Source organism: Vigna unguiculata, chromosome 6 (assembly GCF_037176805.1).
Source record: "Vigna unguiculata cultivar grain cowpea cultivar isolate G323 ecotype 2 chromosome 6, ASM3717680v1, whole genome shotgun sequence".
In the NCBI taxonomy this organism is placed as follows: domain Eukaryota; kingdom Viridiplantae; phylum Streptophyta; class Magnoliopsida; order Fabales; family Fabaceae; genus Vigna; species Vigna unguiculata.
The window spans coordinates 36,580,486-36,591,364 of record NC_140797.1 but is presented as its reverse complement, the minus strand read 5'-3'; the positions used below and the strand labels follow the sequence as shown (position 1 = coordinate 36,591,364).

General features: G+C 28.9%; 1 protein-coding gene across 1 annotated transcript; it reads right to left on the bottom strand.

The window, feature by feature from the left end:
• Nucleotides 1-5,265: 5,265 nt before the first annotated feature.
• LOC114187397 (uncharacterized) lies at nucleotides 5,266-6,161 on the bottom strand. The gene has a single exon (XM_028075646.2). The coding sequence runs from the start codon at nucleotides 5,915-5,917 to the stop codon at nucleotides 5,438-5,440; it is 480 nt and encodes a 159-aa protein (XP_027931447.1). The 5' UTR covers nucleotides 5,918-6,161; the 3' UTR covers nucleotides 5,266-5,437.
• Between the last annotated feature and the right edge of the window lie 4,718 nt (nucleotides 6,162-10,879).

The window sequence follows — 10,879 nt, the reverse complement described above, 5'->3', positions numbered from 1 at the left end:
GCGTTAAATTAAATAATTTTTATAATAAAATTTTATTAACATGTTAAGTACACGGTAAATAAAACTTATTTTATTACTAATTCAATTTGTGTCCGTTTGACCGACACTAATGACATCGTTTAAAAAAGAAAGTTTCCTATATGAGATCTCCATCTTCAATAAAATAAAATACAAACAGAAAAGTAAAAAAGAAAATGTTGTAGTTGATAAAGGAGATGAATGTGAACGAAGGAGGTGAGTGTAAGTGAAGATGTGTGGATGATCAAAATGACTATGAGAGAAGGAGATGTGTGAGGATGAAGAAGATGACCGTCATTGAAATAGATGTGTGTGGACGAAGGGGATCACCGAAAGTAAAAAAGATGAATGTGAGCACTGACAAATCTTAATAGTTGTAAGGGACCAAAATAATATATTCAAAATTTATAATTTTTAAGTTGTATTTGATATGGGTAATTAATGTCAAACTCTTCACTTCCATTTTTCTAATTGAATCTTCAATACTATGCTTCGAAATAGGTAAGGAAGTTGAGTCTTCTTGTTTCTATCTTCACTTATAACTTCCTTTTTATTACTTTTTAAAAATATAAATTTATTCATTTATTTTACACTAATATAATTTTTTTTAATTTAAATTTTAAAAATAATTTATCATAATCTAATTGAGAACTTAGATAAATAATTACTAAAAAAATTCTAATAATCAAATCATAATTAAAAACTAGTTATGAAAAAACACATGAAATATATTATTTTTTCTTCTACATTCATAAAAAATGAATATACAAAAAATCAAGAAATAAAAACAAAATGCTAACTATTAAACTAATATTTCACTAATAAATGAGACAAAAGGGAAACAACCCAGATCGTACGCTCACTAAGGTCCCTAAGCAATCACTTAGTGGAGAAGGAAGTGATCGAGGGATGACAACCAGGAGGTGAGCTTGGAAGCAGCCATCCTTTGAAGAAAGCGTAATAGCTCACTGGTCTAGCTCCATGGCACCGAAAATGTATCAGGGCTCAAGTGATTCACCGAAGCGATACATTTTTTTTTCAAAAATAGAATAAAGCATATGAGAAATGAGAATAAAAATAGTGAATTTGTGTCTAACGTTTTTTTTTTTTAAAAACAAAAAAAATGTTAAAATGAAAAATGTGTACAATGGAAAAACTTAAAAAACAAGAAAAAAAATATATTAATAAATATTTTATTCTTTATTATATTTTATTATTTATTAATATTAACTTTCATGTTTTATAAAAAAATAAAAATATACTTAATTTAATTTTCATCATGGTGTATATGATTTAAAATTTTTAACAAACTTTAAAAAATTTTAACAAATTTTAAACAAATTTAATATGTAACATCTAAAAGTTAAAAAATAAATAAATAAATTGGGCCCCTCTATCATGCTTAAGGTCCACCATTGAATGTGAGAAGATTTATGAGTGTGGATGAAGATGGATGTGAGAATTTTTGTATAGAGAATTTGTGAGTGAAGATATTTATTGTATTTAAATATGGGACTTTAGATTAAAAAAAATTAAAACAATTTCTATTTATCGTCACTAAGGTGCATGAATTCATAAAATATAAAATAACTTTGAGTCGGTACTAACTTAAATAAATATTAAAAATATATTACATTGGTGTTGACTTAATAAACTTTAACTTAAATAAATAATAAAATAAATAAAATTAACATCAACTAAGCAACATTAATATGACACTATCACATATTTATTTATTTAGAAAACAAAAAATAGTTAGCTTCAACTTAGAGTTGGCTAACTAACAACTAAAATCATTTTAAAAAAACTTTGCTTTTTAAGTATGGTTAAGAAATTAACCTTTTTTGTGTCGTATTAGAGTCGACTAATAAAATTATATTGGAATTTCACACAATGATGTTGGATAAAGTTATTAGCAATGCAATTTTATTATCACATAATTCAATTGAAGGAGATGTGTATGTACATACCCTAAATCTTTGAAAGAGTAGTCTAAGCTACAAACTTTGACTAGGTTCAAAAATCATTTGTCTAAATTTAGTTTTTTCATTGCACGTAATTTAAATTAGTTTTTCTTAGGGTTTAAGATTTAGGTGCAATCTCCCTACCATCATCACAAAATAATCATTTTACGTCAAATATTTTTGGCTTTTTATATCAGGTACACTTTGACGTGGACGTGGATGACATCAATTTATATTGAACCTTAATCTCTACAAAAAATTATGTTAGATCTAGCTAGTTACAACGCAAATTTTGGATATTTTCTTAAAAGAATGATTTTGGCTCAAACCAAAACTTGAAATAAATAAAAAAATAAATCCAAATACAATATAACTTTCAAGTAAAATTTTAATAAAGAAGTATAATCTAACATAAAAAAAAAGAGTTAAGCTAAAAAATAACTTAAATTGATTCTATTGACTCATTTTATTCTATAGTAAAATTTTCATATTAATACCTCAAAATGGTTAATTTACTTTTTCTTACATCTTTAGATCCCTTATGAGCCAAGGCTAAAGTATCTCACATTTCTTGTGTGCTTTATACTCAAGAGACCTAGACGGTGTTCGATTGATAGAGTGTACTACATATGTGATAGCTTCTCCCAATATATTGCTCAATATGAACTTCAATCAGTGCATGTTAGATACATTTAGTAGATGATAATTCTTTTATTCTACCACCCCATCTTATTGTGGAGTATTTGGTCAAGATCTTTGATAAACAATTCATTTGAATACTTAAAAATGTGAAAGTTTCGATAGCATATATTTTCCTCTATTGCCACTACACAATACCTAAACTTGTGCTTTGTAATGAGTTTCAATCATTTTGTAAATTTTTTGAAACAGTCCTCCAACTTCACATTTAGACTTCATTGAACATAACTAAGTTATTCAAGTGCAATCATTAATAAATGTTACAAACCACATCGAATTGCCTAACATTTTAGCTTTAGATGGACCTCATACATCAAAGTGAATAATCATAAAGAAAAAATTTGAGACTTTTCTTTTTTTAGGATAAGGTACATGTTGAGAAATTCCAATAAGTCACAAACTTTATTGAAATGAGAAATTATAAATTAAACTATTTGATTTGTAAAAGGGTAAACTAGCAATAGAAAGAATGAGTTAATTTGGGTTTGAATTGAGAAAAACATATATGTGGATGGATCTACCTATATGATATGGTGGAGTGAAAGCAAAGTAGGTGGATGGTCGAAAGAAAATAGTATAATATATATATATATATATATATATATATGCATGAGTTGGACTGACAAAGGGATGTGCAAAGAATTGTCCCTTTAGTATATATAGTATTGTTAGCATGGGAGAGAAGAGAGGAGAATCCATGTGAACAACTCAGTAATTAATACCAAAAACATTAAGTTAAGGAAGATGTATATGCCAGCTTGTTAGCTTTTGTTTCTTTATCATATGTAGCGTGAACATGTCGCTATTTCAGAACTACATCTCTTGCAACACAACAAAATAAGCTTCCCCACGTTTACTCCTTTTTTTCAAATCATACCTTATATCTTACATATGTGGTCATGTTAATTCCTCAAGCACCCACCATTCCCCACCTCATGCATAATGTTTCCTTCTTCTTCTTTCTTCTTAATTTCATGCCAAATCTTGTAATTTTCTTCTCATTTATACTTAAAAACCCTCACACTCACATTGCAAGATTAACCCATAAATTGTTTGAAGAAATTGTTAACCAGAGTTTTTAAACTCACAGAATTCGACAAGAGTTTTAAAACCTCCGTAAAAGAGTTAAATATGTTTTTGTCCCTTAACTTTAAGTAAATTTTGAAATTAATCTATTTCGGAACTTTGAACTAATTTAGTCCTTCATCTTTCGAAATTCGTGGATTTAGTCATTTTAATCAAATTTTGTTAAGTTTATTTGACATTTCAAGTACTTTTCATAATAGTATTTGACTTAACATGAAAACAAAAATGTGTCAAATAATATAAACAACTCAAATAAAATCCTGAAATACATACGAAACATCAAATAAACCTAACAAAATTTGATTAAAAGGACTAAATCCACGAATTTTGAAAGATGAATGACTAAATTGGTTCAAAATTTCGAAATAGATTAATTCCAAAATTTACTGAAAGTTAAGGGACTAAAAGCATATTTAACCCTCTCTTAGATACTGAAGGATACAAATTTCTGACAATTGATTAGTTTTTTTTAGGGTTCGAAAGAAATTTGATAAACACATTCTCAAAACATGGTTTAATAGAGAAATTGTATTGTAACATCATATAAAAATGATTTAGCGGAAGTTTTAATCTTGTGTAATATAAAAAATAAACCTCCGCTAAAATATTTTTTCTTCTAGTGTTTAACAACAATAATTCAATTCATTCATTATTACTCGGATAATTAACCCGTAAAATGTATCTTTAAAGAAGATAGGAGAGAAGGACTTGCAATCATTAACCTTAATTTTGAAACATACTTTTGTTAAGAATTTAATAAGTTGTTATCCGAAATTCCCTCCCTTGCCTGAAAAATAGCTATATTTTTTTTTATGTTAATGTTTTTCCTTGACTTCTGTACAAGAGCCAAAAAAACTAATTATTGGTATACTTAGATTGTTCAAATAATATAGTTACAGCTCATAGCCTTAATTAAGTTGGAATATTAATACGATCACTATAGACCAACAAACAATGTTGGTAATTAATATATAATTGAAATGACAATAATGTCAACTTAATACCCTCTTCTTTAGTTTCTCTTCTATATAATATGTGGATAGATAATAGATTCCTTTAGTACACATAAATGTGGCTAACGTGCATGCTCCTCTTAATTATCAAAAATTAGACTTCGTTTTATCGTTGAAAAATTGGCAATTCAGAACTATTTTAGATAATTAGTGTTAGATGTCACAATTATAGTTTGCTTAGAAAACGATCGAAACCACTCTTGAATTAAGAGTTTTATTTCGTCAAGCCACTTAAGACAAATAGATAAGCTTGCAAGGGTTTCCAATTGTGGGGTACAAATTTTAGTTAAACACACATTTTCCTTTTATAAATAAATATAAATAAATATAAAGAAATAAAGATATTTGCATGAATTTGAGGTTGGAAATCGTTTGGTACAATCTTGAAATCTTCACTCTTGGTAACTTCTTTTTCTTCTTCTTTTACCTTATTGTTGAAAAGCAAAACAAATTAAAATGTGATCAAACTCAACTCAGCAAAACAATTTGAAAGCAAGGTAAATTTTTTTATCCACAAAATCAAATTCCCACATACATTTATAAAACAAGGAGAAAAAAGTTTCTGTTCCTATATATTTTAATAATTGAACAATTTTTTTTTCTCTGCATTTTCCGGCGATGTCGGATTCCGGCCACCGGCGGATAACACAAACCGGACTAGTCTTCCGATATACTCTCCAAATGAGGTTTCCATATTCCAATGCGACCTTTCCGGCGATCACGGCATAACGATTTTTTCTCTTTGTGAGAGGCTTTGAGTGACCGTGACGGAAAATCATCACCATCACCCTTGTTGTTCTTCCTCGTTGATGCTTTCTTTTTGACATCACCATCACCGCCGCCAATGCTTCCTTTTCCGGCGTGTCGTTTATTCTCCGGCAGCGAAGATTCCGGGATCAAGAAGTAGATGCTGCCCCTTTTGAGCTCGGTCTCCGGCGAGAGGATCAAAATCCGGCGAACAACTCCCTGAGAGCTAGGTTTGCTAAGAACATGGTTAGGGTTTGCTTTGAGAACCTCTCCAGCTGTGATCGAACGTGTAATCTCTTCCACATAGCCGTTCAAATGCACTATTCGAATCAAGTCCAGTGCCCCACATGGAAGAACACAAGCCAAACAACACCTTAAGCTATTTCCCATTGTTGCTCTCTCTCTCTATATATCTCTGAATTAAAATTAGAGGAAACTAAAACTGATCTACGGTTTCAACTTTGAATCCTGATCAGAAAAAAAAGAAGGTATCTAAACCTTTCAAGCCTTTGGCTAAAATTATGTGTAGCTTTGAATGTTGGAGAATTGTTTGAACAAGGGAAGGAGGTGGTGTATGAATTGTGTATATATAGCAACAACCTACTTGTGATGCAAAAGGAGAATTTAATAATGATGGTGGTTGATGATGATGATGTTGTAGTTAATAATTATGGAACTTGGTGGATTCAAATTGACCTAGATGCCCTTGGTTTGTGACTTCAATTTTTTTGGGGTTTGAATATATATATATATATATATATATATATATATATATATATATATATATATATATATATATATATATATATATATATATATATATATATATATATCACATGGTGGGGTTGGCTTTCTTGTATTTGTAATTAACTTGTGTGTGGTGTTGTGGCTAGCCGCCATGTGTTGCTTTAATAAGAACTATATATAGTGACTGTGGTAGGAAATTTTGGCAAGTTTGATTAAGGATCCTAATTGATGATTAAACTCTTAGTTTCTTATTAGTTTTCACCTTCCATTTTATCTTGGTTTAATAGGAAGATTAAGCCCATGTGATTAATATTCATGCTGCTTTATTTTGACTAGGTTGGTATATACATATATGCAGTCAAATATTTGCATGGAAATTGATAACATGCAGAAAAGAATAATTTAAGTATTTTGTTTGCAATGTGGGTTCTAGCTACGTTAATTAATTTAGGTTACACTCAAAAAGATAAGTTCAAAATAATTCAAAGTATCTATGAGCTGTATATACTAAAATTAGACGATAGATGCTTCAAATTGCCTTTTAATTAATTCACCCGTATTTATTAAAACGTATACTACTAGTTTTGTACGGAACACAGATAATACATTTTTTTTTCCTATCAAAATATTGAATGAGGAAATTGAAATAATAATTTAGAATAATAAGTAGGTAAGCCATTAAATGTGTGCATGCAAAAGGGGATTTAATTAGTAATGGTAAAATGTTTGAATATAATAAAAAGTTTACTTCTACCTCTACGTACTAAAGTATTATTATTTCTCTGTAGCAATTAAATAAACAGAAGAAACAAAAAATCATTTCCCATAAACTGAGACCTTGGTTGATCAAACAATATTAATTTAGATCCAGAAGGTGCCATGGGAAGTAGTGTGATCAACTGTACAAAAGGTTACGAAGAAATAGATAAATATTAATTAGCATCTGACAAGAAACTAGTTCACCGATAAGAGACAAAAAAATAAAGTATATATGAAAACATATTAAACCAAAATTAAAGGGCTAATTAAGGCCCTTAATCCTTTCCTATTTAATCTATGAAATCCGCGTTCAAGGGTAACCATGTTTACCAACAGAATCTCAGGGTCATAATGTTCAGATTTCAAAGTATTCTTTTTAAAAAAGAGAAACACTTATCGTTACGTATTGCATTGGAAAAGTACGTATATACGTACGGCGGTGTCTTCTTAAAAACTAAAAGGCTACATCAATTATCAAGAATTTGCATTTCTAAACCAATGTTCTTTTCTCAACTAAATTTGTAAGATAAGATTGTTTTATACTAAATATTATATATAAAGAATATATCGTTGCTTCAAATTTGTATGCAACTTACAGCTTTCACCACAAACAAATGATCATCAATATATCTTTTATCATAAAAAAAATGTCTTAAACAAATAGAACACAAGGAGTATTTTAACAAAAATACAAAAGTTTAATATACATAAAAAAGACCGGTACTCTAATAAAAAAAAAACATTAAACTCTTATTTTAACCTTAAATCATAGTTAAGTGATAATCTTTAGTGTATTTGTATACGTTTATATCGGATTAAATATATTTTTAGTCTCTAAATTTTGTCGTAAAATTGAAATTCATATATGTTTGAAACTTTGACACATTTTGATCCATGACTTTTAAAAATAATTAATACAGTCCTTTTACACTACTAAAAAAACACATACACCGTCAATTTTTTTTTGAATTTTTTTCTAAAGAAACACTTGTAAATTTTGTTATGAATAATGATTTGTCAGAATTTTTCACCGATTTTTTTACAAAATATTTTTCATAGAAAATTTTTAAAAAATACTTGTAAATTTTATAATTTTGTAAGAAATAATTACCCATAAAAATATTACATTTCAATTAAAATTCGTATGAAAAATAAAAGAAAAAAAAATCTTGCAAAATTTTATAGCAAATTTGTAGAAAAAAACCCACGAAATATTACAAATTCTAATAGTATTAATCTAATTTTTTCAAACAATATAAATAACTCAAATTCTAATATAAAACATGTTTAACACCTCAAATGATTATATTCATTTAGTTTTAAAATTTGAAAACAAAGTATAAAAATTTTAAAAAGAAAAGAATTTCATGAATAAGAGACTAAAAGATATTCAACTCGAGTTACATTCACAAAACTTCGAAGGAATTAATATTAATTTGTAACTTACCTAAGGTGTAGGTGGAAGGCATATTTCTTCCATTATCTCCATATATTAATATTAATATTAATATTATTATTATTATTATTTTATAGTTAAAATGTGGAGCGAGGTAGCATTAATTAGGTCATCCTACGTAGCATGGTAGCTACGTTTCCTGTTTGATATATATAATTGAAGGGCATGGGGCAACCTTGATGTGATATTTGGGTCCTTTCATGACAGATATTTGCATGTCCTTTTTTCATGAAAGGAAATTTGGTACTGATGGCTACAACTCATCATTCATCAAACTATTCACCTCCATTCATATATGCTTCAACGGTCTTTGTCTATAACGAGAAATAAAAAATCAAACAATTAATGGATCACAAAATTTTGGTGAAAGCGTGTGAAAATTAGACCACCCGTCAAGTCTACGTACATATTTCGGTGATCAGATCTCACCCCCCCGATCGCCCCCTGTTTTCATTATATCAGAATACGTCTTTTTTCTTTTTCATGATATAAACTAAAGAAAAAATAAAAGTAAAAGCGACGATATAGCCTAGTGCATGCACGTCACCTTCAACTTACACTCTAACCAATACATTTCCTTTTGTTGTGTCTTTTTTCCTTAATCTTTTATGGTGTGATGGTAAGTGTAACTGCAAATTTTGGAAGGTAGTGGTGTTACAGAGTGTGTGTGTGTGTAAAGAGGATGAAGCTTCGTGGAACTGAGGTTTCAGGCACCGACCACAACAGTAGCAGAAAACCTCAATCAAAGGTTTGTTGTCATAAACTATTGTGGTGGTTAAGGGAATGCACGAGGCATGCCATTTACAAGATTCCTAGAGCACTGCTATTAAATCTAACAGAAACAAGAGAAGATTAATTAATTTGATTGAGGTTGTGCTAATTATAATCCATTATTGAACAACGTGAACTTAGTCTGTCTCTACACTAAAGCCAAGGTGGAAACCCTATTAATTAATCACCTACACCTACTATTTTTTATCTCTCTCGCATAGTCTAAATGAGTGTGATGTAAGTAACTACCATTCATGTCTTAATGATGAGTGATAATCACTTACTTCTTATTCTAATAACATCCTCCTTAATTAACGCTACCGGGATATGGTCCCTTCTGCAAGGAAAAACAATATTTAGTGGATTGAAGTAAAACTAGTAACAATATTTGATTTTTCTTTTTTTAAAATAGGGTCGTTTTGAATTGGTAATCGTAAAATAAGATTAGTTGATTTTTTTTTTTAAATCGTTAGGACTCATGCGACATTCAAACAAGTCATCATGAATTTTATCAATTTCCTTTGTATATCAAAAAACTAAAGTCGTCATGAGTTATGAATATTTCAGTATTTAAAGAAATAGTCAGGACTCATAATAATTTTAGTTTTGTATGTTGTACTGAAGTTGATATGACTCATGATGACTTCAGTTCTGTATTTTTTTTGAAATACAGAAACTGATAGGAGTCTTAACGACTTTACTTTAAAAAAAAAAAAGAAAAAAAGAAATCAGTCACACTCATAACAATTTCGATCTAAATTTTATCATGAGTCCTAACAATTTCGTCCTATTTAAAAAAATTCAACTTACCCTATTTTATAATTAGGGATTCAAAAGAACATGTTTTACAAAAGAACCAACAATATTTGTTGCATCTCTTATTCTCTCCCTTTCTCCACCAAATAACCCCAATAAACTTGAACTCTCTTATGAAAATGATTTAAAACTGAAAATCTGAATGGACAATGAAAAATGTGAGAAGTGTAAAAAATATGATAATCTTAATTTGCTCTGTATAAAGTATAAATAATACAGCAGCATAACCTCGAGGCTCGTTCTGGTACGAGTCAACTGAGTCAAGTGCATGTTCTTTTGGCTATGTAGTTAACATCTCAAGAAGCTTTGATCTCTAGGCACAGGATTGAGATTCAGATTATATATGGTCTTCATCTTCCGTCATTTTTATACAATTGTCAATTACGAGCTCGCACTGTTTCAAACAAAACAACGAAAGAGAATGCATTCAAACCACTTTGAAATATAATTAAAGTGAAAAAATAGTTAGTCACATCTAATTAACAAAAGAAAACAAAAACAGTTGGTAGTGGATGATGAACGTGGTAACCAGATTTTTATTTATTTTTTATTTGATGCATACGACAAAATTGACATAACAAATGAGTTTGAGTAGACGACAAATTTAGGATTTGTACCATAGTACCATTTCCCGTAATTCTGATATACGTGTTGGACTTCGGATTATATTATTACTCATATTAATTAATTTTCCAAGATCTCCATCATATCCTCATCGACCACTCCAATTTTTTATTTATTCATTTTTTCCACTACCTTTAACTAATACACGTATCTCACTGTAAAACTTTCTCCTTTATTAT

What these genes read in the sequence shown, in the direction of transcription:
- LOC114187397 (XM_028075646.2), bottom strand. Translation starts at nt 5,917, where the DNA reads ATGGGAAATAGCTTAAGGTGTTGTTTGGCTTGTGTTCTTCCATGTGGG.